This window comes from Chenopodium quinoa, unplaced genomic scaffold, assembly GCF_001683475.1.
Source record: "Chenopodium quinoa cultivar QQ74 unplaced genomic scaffold, ASM168347v1, whole genome shotgun sequence".
NCBI lineage: Eukaryota > Viridiplantae > Streptophyta > Magnoliopsida > Caryophyllales > Amaranthaceae > Chenopodium > Chenopodium quinoa.
In genome coordinates this window covers 2,652,788-2,669,827 of record NW_018745024.1, presented here as the reverse complement: position 1 = coordinate 2,669,827, position 17,040 = coordinate 2,652,788, and the positions used below count along the sequence as shown (strand labels likewise).

The following is a 17,040-nucleotide window of genomic DNA, read 5'->3' as shown; positions in this document are numbered from 1 at the left end:
TTAATATCAAGTGAATTTGTTGCAACTAATCTGATCAATTTCAATCGTAATCCATTATGATCGATTAATTGATATTTTTTTATTGTTGTCGATTAATTTAGTAAAAAAAAATCTGAACTGAACATCGAAAATTTGAACATTTAGTAAAAATATCTGAACAATCGCAATGTACCACGTCTATACTTTTGAACATTTAGTAAAAAAAACTGATCGATTGCAAATTTTGAACATTTCGTAAAAAAAAAAAATCTAAGCTGAACATTGAAAATTTTGAACATTTAGTAAAAATATCTGAACAATCGCAATGTATGCAATGTACTACGCCTGTACTTTCGAACATTTAGTAAAAAAAATCTGAACGATTGCAAATTTTGAACATTTAGTAAAAAAATCCGAACTGAACATTAAATTTATTGAATATTTAGTAAAAGTATCTAAACAATCACAATGTACCACGCCTATACTTTTGAATATTTAGTAAAAAAAATTTGAATGATTGCAAATTTTGAACATTTAGTAAAAAAAAAATTTGAACTGAACATCAAAATTTTTGAACATTTAGTAAAAGTATCTGAACAATCGCATTGTACCACACCTATACTTTTGAACATTTAGTAAAAAAATATGAGCGATTGCAAATTTTGGACATTTGGTAAAAAAAAATCCGAACTGAACATCGAAAATTTTAAACATTTAGTAAAAATATCTAAAAAAATTGCAATGTATTACGCCAATACTTTTGTACATTTGGTAAAAAAATCTGAACGATTGCAAATTTTGAACATTTAGTAAAAAAAATCCGAACTGAACATCGAAAATTTTGAACATTTATTGAAAATATTTAAACAATCGCAATATATCACGCCTTTACTTTTGAACATTTAGTAAAAATATCCGAACAATTTCGAATTTTAATTTGAACTTTTAGTAAAAAAATCCAAACATCGTAAATTTTGAACATTTAGTAAAAATATCCGAACAATCTCAATGTACCACTGCACGCATTGAAATCGATCGGATTAGCTTCAACAATTCATCTTTATCACTACTTGTAGAATAATTTGTCTAAAAAATGTGAAAAATGTTTAGACATTATACACAAATTATCAAAATTGAAATAATTTTAACAAATTACAACAAGTTTGAAGGAAATCAATTAACGAATTTCGAAATCTAAAGAAATTTTAAGTTGTTCAAATATTTAATTACCTTTCTGGACCTTTTTCTCGTTTTCTTCCATGGCGATTCGTCAACTGCAAAGGAGAGAAATAAGTATTGAGCAATTGAAAAATGAAAGTAATTGGAGAGGAGAGAGATATGTTTGTTGAAGCAAAATAACAAAAAGAAAGAAGAAATTTTGAGAGTGTTTGGGTCACAAAATTTGAGGTTTGTAGTGTATATGCCTATATGGGCCAGTGTTCCATCTATTCTAGATGGACCAGGGTCTACAATAGACTTATTGTTAGCTTTATGCTTTTGTTGGACTATGCAATCAACCTATGAATGCAATAAGTCCAAGTCGGCAAGTCCAACAAGATCGCATGCTGATGATCTAGTGATATTCTGTGAAATAGGCGAATAACAACCAGTGGAATTTTTCTCCCTCGAAAGAAAGGGTTTCCGATTTCCTTCGAAAGACAAGGGTTTTTCGACCTCCTTCGAAAGACAAGGTTTATCTCCTCTTTTCGAGGGAGAAAGTTCTTAGTTATGAATCCATGGTAGCAGATCTAATGGATTGTCGTGAAATGATTTCGTTGGTGAAAAGGTTATCAAGTTTTCGAATACGAACAGATGAATCAGAAGGAAAACATCCTCACAGCTACAAAGGATCGTTAGATTGTCTCTCCAACAAGGCTGTAATTTTCAGTGATATAAGCGGGAGATGCTCCGCAGTGCAAAATCTACTCGATCGTAGTTTTTATGAAAGAAAATTCTATTTGATTCAATATCTTATGTATTTGTTAACGTCGAATCTCTATTGTAGATGTCGTATGCCTTTTAATTAATGAAACATTTTTGCTATTAAAAAAAAAATCCTTATAAATGTATTTTTTCAATGTACTTTTATTAGCTTTCCCATACACTTGTATTTTCCATTTAAATTTCTTAATCCTGTGAAAACTCTCCAAAATGATCGTTTCTTTTAGGAACGGAAGGAGTAGTAAAAACTAAAAACCGGGATCAACACTCCGATTACATATTACAAATTACGAGTACATAATATAGTTAGACCTCTAGGGACCTTTGTACGTGAGTAAAAAAACTAAAAAATCAAACCTATTTTATAAGTTCAAATAATAAAATATTGGTAGTAAATCAAAAGTCGTAAAGTAGTCACTCCTCCCAAAATGAAGCACAAAACTAAACCAAAATCAGAAACACAGCAACCTTATAAATGATGCTTCTATAATGCTATGTCACTACTCCCAAAATTCTCTTTCATTATAATAACCTCAATTAAATTAAGTTGTTGGCATAACAAATCACATTTATTAGCCCCTATCTTTTTCTTTTTTTTTTTACAAAAAAAAATAAATAAAATTTTGAGAGGTCACTTATTAGTCACTTAGATTCACCAAACCAAATTATTAACACCCCCATTACTTATTAAATCACCAAAAATAACATTTATTTATATATTTTTTAAAAAATCAAAATTTTTTTAATAATTTTTTTTTTATCAAAATTTGTTGTTTTTTTTTTAATTTTTTTTTATTTTGTAAGTCAGATTCACCAAACAAAATAAATAATAATAATAATAATAATAAATTTTTAGTATTATAATTATAATAAAAATTATTATTATTATAATTACAGTTATAATAAAAATTATTATAATTATTATGATTATCAATAATGGCAATAATTTTCCAAATTTTATTATTAAAAATAATTTTTTTTCAAACAATTTTTATTTATTTATTTTTTTAAAAATAAAATTTTGAAGTAGTCTCTCAAACGTATAGCCGGCCTTTCTCTTTCTCTTTGAGTTTCTCTCTCCTGAATTTCTTTCTTTCATTCTTACACTTTCCCATTTTCTTCCTGTATTGTCTTCTCTGTCTCTCGATTCTCCCTCTTTCTTCAAACCAAAAACAACACACTACTTCCTTCTTCATCATCATCATCCCAACAAAAATCCAACCAATTTCTCCAAAAATCCCACCTCAAAAACCATCCATTTTTAGTTCACTAATTAACTCACAAAACAATACAAAATTCAAATCAAACAATCAAAGAATGCTTAAATCTCCGACTACCCAATACTTGATTTCATCATGACAACAGCCCAACAACACCAACAACACCACCAACAACAACAGCAACCGTTGTCGAAAACAGCAAAACTTTCTCCGGTGCACAAAATGCAGGACACCCTTAAGCTGAAAACACTCAGAAGATCCTACAGTCTATGCTCACGCGCTTCAACAACAACAACAAAGTACTCCGAATCTACACAATCTTCCGACGAAGAAGCAGAGGAGGAGGAGGAAGAGGAAGAAGAGGAGGAGATTTCATCTTCAGAAGAAGAGAAACCAACCCAGATTGTATTACCTACAGCCGAGATGAGAAACCGATCTCCGGCGAGTCTCCGGCGAGTGTCGCCGGAGTTAGAGGTGCCGGAGGTGGTGGAGAGGAATCTGGCAAATGGGGATTATTACACAGGCACATTTGTGGGGAATGTACCTCATGGAAATGGGAAATATTTGTGGTCAGATGGGTGTATGTACGAGGGGGAGTGGCGGCGAGGGAAGGCGACGGGGCAAGGGAGGTTTTCATGGCCGTCGGGTGTGACGTATGAAGGCGAATTCAAGTCAGGGAGAATGGAGGGGTTAGGGACGTTTACAGGGACAGAAGGGGATACATATAGAGGAATGTGGGTGTGTGATAAGAAGAGTGGTAAAGGGGAAAAGTTGTATGCTAATGGTGATTTGTATGATGGTGATTGGAAGGAGAATGTGCAAAATGGAGAAGGAAAATATGTTTGGAGTAATGGGAATGTTTATGTTGGGGAGTGGAGGAATGGGGTGATCTTTGGGAAAGGGGTTTTGATTTGGGCTAATGGTAATAGGTATCAAGGGCATTGGGAGAACGGTGTTCCGAAAGGCGCCGGGGTTTTTACTCGGCCTGATGGTAGCACCTATGCCGGCAATTGGGGGAATGGGAATGGGAATGGGAGTGGGACTAATCATGAAGGTTTCGTTACGACGAATGCTAAGAGGGAGGATGGGGGGAGGATGAGTGTGTCGGATAGAGGGGTGAATTTTCCAAGGATATGTATATGGGAAGCGGATGAGGATGCTGGGGATATTACATGTGATATTATTGATAATTCTGAGGCTTCTAAGTTGTATAGGGTTGCTAGTAGTTGTGCTAAGAAGAGTCCTAAGGGTGCTTTGAGTAGGAGTCAAAGTCCTAGGGATATGAATGTTGTTGTATGTAATCATAGTAATCAAAATGTGGGTTCAACGCCTTCAACGCCGTATTGGTATGGTGGTGGATGTGATGAGATTAAGAAGCCTGGACAACCCATTTCCAAAGGTCATAAGAATTATGAGCTTATGCTTAATTTGCAGTTAGGTATCAGGTAATGACATTATTAGCATTGGTTTTGTTTTGTTGGTTTATGATTGTTGTGTTTTGAGTTTGATTAGCATGAATGCATTGTTTCTAGGTAATTAGGTTGATTTTGAATGGTGGGTTGAATTTTGAATTTGATAATGTATAGGCATTCTGTTGGGAAGCATGCCTCGAAAACTCGGGATCTTAAGGGTTCTGATTTTGAGCCTAAGGAGAAATTTTGGACTAGGTTCCCTCCTGAAGGATCAAAACATACACCACCACATCAATCAGCTGATTTCAGATGGAAAGACTATTGTCCCATGGTGTTCAGGTGAATGAATTGTACTAGTTTGATGTCATGATCGAACTTCAGTTTGCTTGTGTAATCTGCTGACTTTGTTCATTGTTGCCATATGTGGCTGATATGGATGTCTAGACATTTGAGAGAACTATTTGGGATTGATCCAGCTGAGTATATGTTAGCTATTTGTGGAAGTGACGCGTTGAGAGAGTTTTCTTCCCCTGGAAAGAGTGGAAGTTGCTTCTATCTAACTCAAGATGATCGGTATATGATTAAAACTGTCAAGAAGGCTGAGGTTAAGGTCAGTTTGCACTTGTCTAATAGGTTTGTTAATTAAGACATTCATTCATGTAGTATATTAAAAAATGAGCAAATACTACAACTCATAATGGTTCATTCATGTAGTATATTAATAATGAGAGAGTAATCATAATATTTCTGAAAATGGATTCTCATAATTGGTTATTGCGGGAATTTATGTCAGGTACTCATCAAAATGCTGCCTAAGTATTATGACCATGTTGCCAAATACAAGAACACATTGGTAACAAAGTTCTTTGGTGTGCATTGTGTCAAACTCAAAGCAGTAGGTGGTCAGAAGGTACTATCTTGCCCTAAATCGAGTAAACTTACAAATTTGTTGGTGTGCTGAAAAACTAATTGTTACTCTCCTTTTTTGATGGCCGATAGACTCGCTTCATTGTTATGGGAAATTTGTTTCACTCTGAATACCGGATTCATAAAAGATTTGATTTAAAAGGTTCTTCCCATGGTCGGTCAATTGACAAACCTGAAGGTGAAATTGATGAGACTACCACCCTTAAGGACCTTGACCTAAAATTTGTGTTTCGCTTACAGCAATCTTGGTTCCAAGAGCTCATGAGGTCAGTTTCATTCAAATTTTGTTTCAACTGTTCAAAACTGCAGTTTCATTCAGTTTTGCATTTATTTAATGGTTTACATTTTTAAAAAACAGTCAAGTTGATAGAGATTGCGAGTTCTTAGAGGCAGAGAAAATCATGGATTATAGTCTGTTGATCGGTCTTCATTTCCGTGAGGATTGTTCCAGTAATGAGCCAGGATTGTCTCCTACTGGTATACTATTGCCATTCTTACATGTTTTTGTATTTTCATTACTAATACTATTACCTCCGATATTTCTGTTTTGGCTGAGTTCACATGAGTAGCCTCTCTGAACAAGTGATATTTACTGAATTGTTTCTTTGGCTCTTTCCAGGCAGAGGGGGTACAAATCATGATAAGAGTTCGCCTCTAGGGTATGAGATATTTACGCAGGACTCAAACTGCATAATGGAGGGAACGTAAGTCTTCTTACCATTGTTTTTTTTATTCTCTCTTCAGTTCAAATATTGCAACCAGAAGATCAATTTCCTTATATCTGATTTGCTACTAATATAAGATACATTGGGATGGGAAATCATCTGATCCCGCGTATTTTCTTAAGCTTTGTGTGGCAGTGATTAATTAGTGTACTGGTCCAACATTCCTACCCTTGATTTGTCTACATTTCTGCCCTCAGTCGTCGACATTGCATTTACTGCTGTTTATGCTGTACTGTAAGACAGACCATTGGAATGTCTCTGTTTAATCTCATTTATTTTTTGCATTGATAGATTTTGGTCTCCTGACGTAGTAGTTTTTCATTAAGCCTTGAATGAATTGTCTTAAAATGAAAGGAACTTGTTTGTTTGTCATTTTCTTTGTTTATATATATGACCTGTAGGATATGGTCCAATTTAAAATGGACTGTCAAAATTTTTTGGAATGGTTCATAATTTGGTAGTTGACAGGCTGGAAATGCTATATACTGCTTACTTAGCCCTTTGATTTGCTCAAATTGATTAATATATTGTTGGAACCTTTAAGTTGTGATGTGGCAGTAAATCGTTCTTACGAATCTGAATAATTTTAGCGGTCCTTGCAGTAATATGAGTAGTTTATGCTATTTATGCTTTTGGCCGGTGTAATAGCTGTTATTATCTTCAGTTATGTGTAGTAATCTCTAATAGGTGGAAGTTGGAGTTTGTCGAATACTTGCAAAAAAAGAAAATCTAGTATGCTTACAATAATGTAGATGATTAGGACTTCTGTTAACAACCGCAGAACATGACTGGCATGGCATATCAAACGAACCAAATACTAGTGTAAATTATGTGGTGATAAGGTATAAGCTGGACTAAAATAATAAATAATGAGAATGAACGAATACGTCAAGAGTTTTACTGGTGATATAGTCAGATTGTGAGAGTTGCTGTCATGATCATCACGAGTCAAACTACGTGAATTATGTTTAATGTAGTAGTTAGTAGTAAGAAATTCGTTTGATGTTAATATTGATAATAAAATACAGTAATCATGTCTCTATCAGCATTATTCTAATCCGTGCTATTGTGATTTGTTAAATCACAGGAGACCTTTCATCCGGCTAGGAGCAAACATGCCTGCACGAGCAGAGCGAGTATCACGGGCAGAATTCGAAGGGAATGGAACTCCACGAAGTGTAACTGGTGGAAATGGTGGTGGTGGGGAGGTATTCGAAGTAATTCTTTATTTTGGTATCATTGACATCCTCCAAGATTATGATATCATCAAAAAATTCGAACATGCTTACAAGTCCTTGCAAGTGGATCCCACCCTTATTTCAGCTGTGGATCCAAAGCTCTACTCCAAAAGGTTCCGGGATTTCATGCATCGCGTCTTTGTGGAAGATGAGTAAGCATAAGAACCAAGGACAATCCTATCATCAGATTACACCATTAACACATTGTTGATTGCTTCTGCGACCCTGACCCTGGCCCTGGCCTCGGACCCCCTAGAAGCACAGCACTCGGGGCTCTTAAAACACGGCTTCAATGAGCTTCATCTAAACCATCAATGGCTCGTTGCATCATATCGTACTAAACTACTAATACAATTTTTATGGCGGCTGAATTTTTTGGGATCAGCCATTATACTGAAGAGAGAGATTAATCAAAGGGGGGTGAATACATTTTGTACATTGTAGGGAACAATCATTGGGGAGCATAATTTTTGTATTTATTTTTTGTATCTTTTTTTTTTTTTTTTTTTTTTTTTTTTTCGTTTTTTGGAATTTTTTTAAATTTTATTTTTGTGTTTTCCCTACCCTGGATTATTTTGCCAGGAAGTAAAAAGAAGGAAATAGGAAAATTCAAAATAACTGTACAGTTAAAAAGGAAAGGGAAAGTTTGGATAACATAGTGAAATTATTTTCATTTTTTTTTTTGTAATTTTTTTTTTAATTGTAATGTAATGTACTGTAATATTTTAACATAGAATTTTGATTTTGCTGACCAAAAAAAGCAACATTAATTCAAAAAAATGTGGTTGGTTTTGCTTTATGCAGTGAGGTTGGGTTATTAAAAGAAGAGCAAAAGCATAATATTAAAGAAGTGGGGATATTGGCCCCTCATTCTCTATTCTTGTCCCCTCTTAAATTTGAAAGAAACAATTCTACAATGCTGGAGCTTGAAGATCTTCATAAATTATTTGGATAATTTCTTTATTTCTAATTTTGGTGCATTTTTTATGCTCTATTTAATGATTTATTTGGATTTTTCACTAAGATGAGACATTAGGACATTTGTCTTTATGTTTAACCTAGTACTTGAATATTTTGACATATTGAATAGATGTCAAGAGCTTGTGTCACTGTTACAAGAACGTTTATTGTGTTGGTTAATTTTATAGATTACTTGTGTTGATTTTGGGGGTGATGTTAGAGAAAAGAAGAAACAATTGTAAAAACGGAGTAAGGGCCTATTCTCTTATGTTGAAATTCAGTTCAGTTCAATTCAGTTTAACTCAGTTCAGCTCAGCTCCTAATTTTCTTCTCTTATAAAATATTCATTTCAGTTCAGTTCAATTCAATTCAGTTCAGTTCAGTTCAGCTGAATTCAATAAATGAGAACAAGCCCTAAGTAATATAGAATTAGCGTCCATGACATAGTGTCTATGAATCATTTGTTACTCTTTCTTATAGCTGGGCATCGTGCCATGTCAAAAGGTGGCTCGTGTCATGTCATGTCGTGTCAGGCCTGGGTGATGGCGGGCTGTGTCGTGCTGGGCCATCAAATGGCACACCCCATCCCACGGCACGACATAGCTTACGTGCCTAGCGGGTCGTGCCGAGTCGTGGACCAGCACATTATTTTTTTTATTTTTAATTAAATAATTTTAATATTTATATTAATTTATTTTTATTATTTATAGTACTTCATATTATTATGAATTTTTTTTATTTTTATTTTTATTATTTATAGTTTATTATTATTATGGGTCGGGTTGGCAGGCAGTGCTGGCGGGCCAAAAATTCGTGCTGCTCGCGGGCTCGTGCCGAATTTTTATTTTTTTGTTCATGGCACGACCCACCCCTCGTTCCTCGTGTCGTGCCGTGTCGGGCCGCTACTAAGGATGGCAGTGGATCTGGATCCGACCCAGATCCGTGGATCCAAATCCATTTTTCACGAATTCGAGTCCTCAAATTTTAAACTCGACGGGTCCGGGTCGGATCCAGGTCCTGTTGGAAAAAACGAATCTGGGTCTGGGTCTAACTCCCAGACCTGGACCTGAATCCGTTTTATAAATTTATTTTTTGTAAAAAAAATAAAATTTCTAATACAAGACTCACAACTTTCGGCCCATATCAGAAACAAAATTCTAAACAATTTACAAACCCTAACTTTCTCTCTCTAGTTTCCATTCTCCACTACTCAGTGGCCCGTTATCGTACCGCCCCCTTGCGCCCGCAGGCGGGCCCGACCCATGCCCAACTTACTAGTCTTTCTCTTGTCATTTCGGCCTACAATTTTATGTTGCTTTCACTATGACTTTTTGAAAACTCCACCCACTTTATGCCGCTTTTACTTTATCTTTTGAACTATTTGTAATATAAAATCAAATGTAGATGATGACTTTCTTTGTTTCACTGTATTTGGCACATTTGTTAATGTATAATTTTAAGGAAAATGATAAACATAACCCTTAGGACTATTGTAGGCGTCGCTCGAAGTGCGCCTACGTTAAAAGCATGTGGTGAATATACTTGACACTCATAGGAAGTGGGAATTGACATAATACGATTAGGGACAAGGAAAGTAGGGAGCCGCCAACAAGTTTTTAAGGAACTTGTAAACCGATCACGGATCATAAAAAGGCAACCACGATAAGGGACAACGATAGGCAACAACGATTGAACCGTGAAGGTTACACCCCATTCATAATCCATGAGATTATTAACTCCATATGGTTCGGAACCATGAAAGGAGGATCGGGGATGATGGTACGAAGTAAGTCATGGAGTCACATTCGCTCGTATTGGCCTCTACTCGATTCTTATATTGAAAAGCATTCCTGTGATCTCAAAGGCATACAAACAAAATATTCAATTCGCTCCAAACTATTATTTAGCTAAATTGGTTCAAAATTAATGCACACATAATTCTAAAACATTTGATGATCACTTCAATTAATAATAATTAAGAGGGATCCTAAACCGGTTGTCCAAATTATCTTATTAGTCGTGATTTTCAATTACATATTCCCTTTAAACATGCAATATGGTGATCATAATAAAAATAATAAAATCAATATAAAAACCAATTTAATCACGATCCCAACAACATAAAATTGTTAGAATAATAATAATAATAAAAGAGCATGATCCTTACTTTGAATCTGTTTGCTTGCAACTAAAAAATAATAAACGAGTTAGTAACTTCAAGGAAATAATAAAACAATAATTAAATTAAATTAAATAAAACTAAAGTTGATTTTGGGGCCAAACCCTCAAACGATTCTACCTTTCACGCCTTGGCTTAAGGACAGAACCTCGAGTAAAATATGGACTCCTTTGAGTGCTTGAAGAAGGAATTTTGAAGTGAAAAGGGTAGGCTAGTGTTTAGGTTAATAGCATAGAAGAGAGAAAATAAGAATAATAAAATTCTGGTCGCCCCGTACATCAGAAATGAGGGGGTATTTATAGGGAAAATGTGCTGAAGGAGCACACGGAACCCTAAAATGATAAAAACCCTAAAAAAGTATCCCGTGACACGGTCAAACAGTACCGTGACACGGTCAGACTGTACCGTCAGACGGTACACTTCCCCGTGACACGGTACAGTTTTGGAGTGACGCGGGAAATTTTCAGAAAACGGAATAAAAAATGCGTTAAGGGTTTACGCGGAAAGGACACGGAACGTCCCGTGTCACGGCAGACCTCCCGTGTCACGGGAAGTCCCACCGTCAGACGGGAAGGGTTCCCGTGACACGGTCAGACTGTACCGTGACACGGTCACTTCCAGTCCATTTTTCCGTCAAAATTCATTTTTAACCCTAATTTCTTTCGGCTTTTTAAGTGCTGATTGATAATTTCAGGCTTTTTTCTGACTTTTATTATTCGGGCTAAAATAAGAAAATAATAAAATAAAAATAAATAAAATGTTTGGGCCAAAAATAAATAATAAAACAATAAAATAAAAAAGGTTTGGGCTAAAAATTAATTAATAAGTTTGGGCTAAAATAAAAACTATGCTTTTACCAAACATCAAGACTAATCCATGGACCTTTCAAAAGTATGAATTTAATAAAATACGATTTTTTAAGCACTCTCGGGATTAAATACTAAACCTGTCCAATAGAGGCGGTGAAAGGTTATTTATCATCGGGTTTGGTTTTGTGGAGACATTTTTAGGTGTCTATAGAAGCCCCCACTTTGACTGAGTTTGTAGAAACGTTAGTTTCGAAAACGATAGTCAAAGTAGTCGATAGGGATGGAGAATGATTTAAGACGTTCTGCGATCCTAAATCATTCTGTATACGCCGATACCTGCAGAAAAATGTTAATTCCACAGATAAAAGAGTAACGGGATAGAATACGTATCTGGCACCAGTGTGTCGGTGACAAACGAATTTGGCAGCTTCCTAAGCTTGAAGGAATCCACTCGATGACGTTTGTTGAAATGCCTTCCATGCTTGAGGAAAGCCGACTGAAGAGTTTGGTAGCTTTCAAAGCCTGAAGAAAACTACCGGATAATACTTTCCATGCCTGAGGAAAGTCGATGAACGAATTTGGTGTCATTCTATGCTTGAAGAATTTCACCGATAATGCTTTCCAAGCTTGAGGAAAGCCGACTTGGCGGTTTTCTATACTTGAAGAAAAATCCACCGATAACGCTTTCCAAGCTTGAGGAAAGCCGACTTGGCGGTTTTCTATACTTGAAGAAAAATCCACCGATAACGCTTTCCAAGCTTGAGGAAAGTCGACTTGGCGGTTTTCTATACTTGAAGAAAAATCCACCGATAACGCTTTCCAAGCCTGAGGAAAGCCGACTGATGAATATGGTGTCATTCTATGCTTGAAGAATTCCACCGATAATGCCTTCCATGCTTGAGGAAAGCCGACTTGGCGGTTTTCTATACTTGAAGAAAAATCCACCGGATAATACTTTCCATGCTTGAGGAAAGTCGAAAGATGATGAGATTGCAAGTCTCTGTGTATCGAGAACCTTGCATCATGAAATGATGGTAATCCGCTTGTCCCCGGACGTGGGCTGTAGATGGTCCGCTTGTCCTCGGACGTGGGCTGTAGATGGTCCGCTTGTCCCCGGACGTGGGCTGTAGATAAGACCTGCAAAAATAAATTTGCCAATGGACTCGTATATACTGTGATTGACTTGAACCAAGTTTGACTTGATGTATAACTTGTGAGTGTGTGTGTGTGTGTGTGTCTATGTGTGTGTGCAGACTCAAGCAAACGAAGATGCAAAAGCGAAATTTTTCGTCATTTTTTATCATGTGTGGAGGGTACCGACTTTCTCCCGAAAAAGAAAGATGTGAAAATTGAACTTTTATTTTCGAACTTCCTTCGATGATAACTTGGAAAAAGTAATAGAACTTCCCCAAAATAAAATAAGGAAAGAAGTTTTGAACCTCCTCCTTGAGCAAGACGAAATGAATCGTATGGATTGAATTGCTTGTCCTGAAAATAATGTATGCATGATGCATGTTCTTAGGCCAGGAGGCTAAGGACAATTACATCATGTGACACGATAAATGAATGAACTTAATTCAGGGAGCTAAGCATCATATATGGTGTAAAGAAGCGATTTTGAACGTCACTTAGGTCTTGAAGCTAAGCACGTATAGTGATTATTGCGTTGCTTAGGTCAAGGAGCTAAGCACGATATGCTTTGTATGATTAAAAATCATTGATATATAAATGTTTCTTAGCACATTATGCGAAACAATGAACATTGCTCAGGTCAGGAAGCTAAGCAAGTATACAATGTTTCTTCTACTGAATGTTGTTTTAAATATGATGAAACATGCACAGTGTTGAAACAAGATTTCATGATAAAGGGCTCTTAAAGGGAAGGATAATTGATATGGATATGGATGTGTGAGTGAAGCTTGTGAATGTGATACTAAGGCTGGCTGCAAGGGTTATAGCGATGGAAAGAGATGTGAGAAGAGTTAAAGATGATGACTCTTCAGGCTGGGTAAGCTAATGTGGTTTGGGTTCAAGCCCCCAAGTCTAGCTCTAAATGGGTAGGGATAAGCATTGGACATTCTTTGACTCGATCATGTATAGATATGAATGTGAATGTTGATATGAATGTGAATGTGGCCGCACCCCGATGTGAGGTTGCCTACGTATCCGTTAGGAATCAGGCCGAACGTAGCTCTAACCGAACTTTGCACAAGTGTATGTACACCTCAAAGAGGTCTTTCAAGGGTTGTAATGTGGTTAAGTTGATGGTTTAAGGAAGAAAGAGGTAAAAGGCTCAAGACCCGAGAGAAGTCCCCAAGATGTGTAATTGTGAATTTGAAAATTTTGAATTTTGCAAGTTTATTTTCAACACATTTTTTTTTTCTTTGAACTTTTTTTTTTTTCATTCTTTTGAATCAATGTAGGCAATCTCAGATCATGCGGTCTATCACTCACTTAGCATTCATGTTTCTCAGGCACGGTACCGAGCACTCGATGAGAGACGCAATTTGAGACGTGTTCATATCAAAGACATTGGAACACTTGCCTTTAGACATTGTTTTATTTTTGCTTTGCTACTTTTTTTTTTTACTTGCTTTTTGAATGTTATACAATTACACATCTTCAAATCCCAGGGTTGAGTGAATGTGGGTTGAAGAAATGAAGGCCAAACGTTAGACGAGGCTCAAAGTGGTTGATGAAGAACTGGATATGTGATTGAGTGGTTAATGGGGAATGACAGGGTTGCAAAGGTGCCTCAAATCATTGGTGTACCTTGTGTTCAGTTCAGCAATTTTTTTTTTTTTTTTTTTTTTATTTTTTTTTTTATGATCGAATGTAAGAAAGAGATGCTCATTTATGAAGAAGGTAAGAAATGTGACACATAGACACATGGATAACGGGAACCTATGCTAGACTTATTGGGGGAGAGGGTCGAAACAAAAGAATAAAAAAAAAAGCATGAAATCTTGCACGAAGGATGTGTGTGCCTTGTATTCATTACTTCTTGCCGCCTGGAGGGACAGGAAGTTTATTTTCATCCATCAAGTCTTGAATGACGTCCTTCAAATTCCAACATTGCTCCGTAGTGTGGCCCCTTCCTTGATGGTACTTGCAATGGGCATTGGGATTGCATTTGGCGCTCCTTTCTTCAGGTTTTGGCTCTGGAAATGGCCCAATAGGTGTGATTAGGCCTTAACTGTAAAGGCGATCAAAGGCCGCATCATAAGTCATTCCTAAAGGAGTGTAAGTTCTTTTCTTCTTGGGCAATGGAGTAAGAGCTAACACTTCATTGAGATCAACTTGGCTTATATTGTTGGTAGTATTTTCGTGCTTAGAAGACGAAGAAGTAGGATGGTCGTTCTTCTTGTTTTTCCAAGTGTTATTATTGTTACTACCAGCAGTCTTTATTAGCTCATCCTCGATATTGATGCCGATGTCATATACAGCTTCAATTCGAAAGTGTTCAGTGGAAGAAATTTGAGATGTTCCCTATATTTATGAGTCAGATTTTGAATAAAGAGGTGAACCATCTCTCTTTCTTTGGGGGGATCTACCAAGAGTGAAGCTGTTTCCCTCCACCTGTTCAGGTAAGCGGTGAAGCCTTCATTCTCTTTCTGTTTGAGAATGGAGAGTTCACGTTCAGAAGTTTTAGTTTGAATGTTACACTTGTAACGATTCATGAAACTTTCGGTGACATCTTGCCAAGTCGTAGTACGCTTGGCATCTAGGGAATAGAACCATTGTTGGCAAGCATGTTCTAAGGAGAGAGGGAACACCGTAGGGAAGAGTGTTACGTCCAATCCCTTAAGAGCCATGGTTGCAGAGAACGCCTTCAAATGGAATATTGGATTGTCAGTAGGCTTGAACTTTGGAATATCAGCAGTGGAGAACTTTTCAGGGAGTCTGTCCTTCACATTCAAAGGAGTGGGAGGCCGTTCCACATAAGTGAAAGCCTTAGAAATCTTACTCATTTGTTCCTTCAGTTTGTCAAGGGTGGAAACAGTGACCTTGTTTTGTTCCATGGTAGTGACCCTAGTGGTAAGGGTTTGCATCATGGAAGACAGTGTCTCAATGGATTTGTTGATGTTCTCAATGTCTTCTTTAGTGGCCATTGAAAGGTGATGAGTAACGGAGATGACAAAGTTCTCTTTGAACGCCTATTAGATCTGAGAGATTGTTGCGGTAATGGCTCGAACCGTATTGATCTATCTCTGTTCCTTGAACAAGTATTTGAATCTGTTTGCTTGCAACATCATCGCTCTAATTTCTACCAAAGTAGGGTCGGAAGATGTGGAGGGTTGTTGTGGTTGGTTCTTCTGGCCAGCATTGGGGTGGTAATATTTCTGTTGTTGTTGTTGTGGCGCCTGTGGTTCTTGTGGTGGTGGATTTTGAACATTAGTACTCCGGTAGGAAAGGTACGGATGATTCCGGTACCCAGGATTGTAGGTGTTGGAGTATGGGTTATTCTGCCTATAAGCTTGAAAGGCATTAACTTGCTCCACGAAACTCCTGCAATCTTGTTCCCAATGACCTAAAATTCCACAATTTTCACAGAAAGCCTCATTAGCATTATTATTAATTGCAAAAACATTAGCTATATTAGCAGTGCTAAGATTATCCAATTTCTTGCAGATAGAGGTTAATTGAGCTTGCAAAAAGGATACAGAGCCAATACTATGCTTCCCCTTGTTAGAAAAGCCTCTGGGATTCCCATATTGGGAATTATGTATCGCCATATCTTCAATAACCTAACCTGCATCATCAACATTAAGGTTCATAAACCTCCCACTAGCTATAGAATCTAAGATTATTCTAGATGAATTTCCAATGCCATTGTAAAAGGCTTGGATTAACTGCAATTGTGCCAAATTATGTTGGGGGCAATCTCTTTGTAGGTCCTTGAACCTCTCCCAAGCCTCATATAAAGTTTCATCGGCTTCTTGGGAAAAGTTCTGAATTGCACTCCGTAGTACAGCTGTTCTCTCTGCAGGATAATACTTGTTATAAAAATTCAAAATAAGAGTTTCCCAGTCAGTTATACCAAGAGCAGTTCTATTTAAACCATAATTTGGCTTTTTCAGTTAAAGAAAAAGGAAAGAGAATCTCCCTGATTTGGTCTTGTGCGACCCCAGCTTGCCTGATGTTATTACAGTGACACGGTGCGCAGTTCCAGGTCAGTTTTGTGATTTTTTCAGATTTTAATCGATTTTAAGTCCGTACTAATTACTATGTGAGAATAAAAACCCTCGGTCATGGGTTAAACAAAAAGAGCAAACACATGAGCATTTAGGCACGATGATGTAAAAAAGTTCGCAACCTAGGGTCGAGATCTATGTTCAACTATTGGTCAAGCTTTGGGTGTCAAAGGGGTACCATGGTTAAGAGTTTGGACGCGTTAGCAAGGAAGCCTCCCTTGAGGGTGTATGCCAACGGGCGGCTCCGCGAGTTCGTGACGAAATCGAACTCGACTCCATGGTTTGGGTGGATTTAATAACTCGGATGAACCCTTATTGCCATGAGCGTTTTTGGGTCGATAGAGCTTAAATCCCCCGGGGCTAAGACGTATGTAGAACACTTACGTTTTTTTCAGAAAAATCGAAGGAAGTCAACTGTGAGAAAAGAAAATAAGCCACCGGACTGATTTTAGGAC

General features: G+C 36.8%; 1 protein-coding gene across 1 annotated transcript; it reads left to right on the top strand.

The window, feature by feature from the left end:
* The first annotated feature begins 2,933 nt into the window (after positions 1–2,933).
* LOC110708297 (phosphatidylinositol 4-phosphate 5-kinase 1-like) lies at positions 2,934–8,472 on the top strand. The gene is made up of 8 exons (XM_021886396.1): positions 2,934–4,585; positions 4,727–4,891; positions 4,997–5,162; positions 5,346–5,462; positions 5,552–5,745; positions 5,838–5,956; positions 6,099–6,183; positions 7,292–8,472. The coding sequence occupies exons 1-8, from the start codon at positions 3,276–3,278 to the stop codon at positions 7,596–7,598; spliced, it is 2,463 nt and encodes an 820-aa protein (XP_021742088.1). The 5' UTR covers positions 2,934–3,275; the 3' UTR covers positions 7,599–8,472.
* Positions 8,473–17,040: the final 8,568 nt, after the last annotated feature.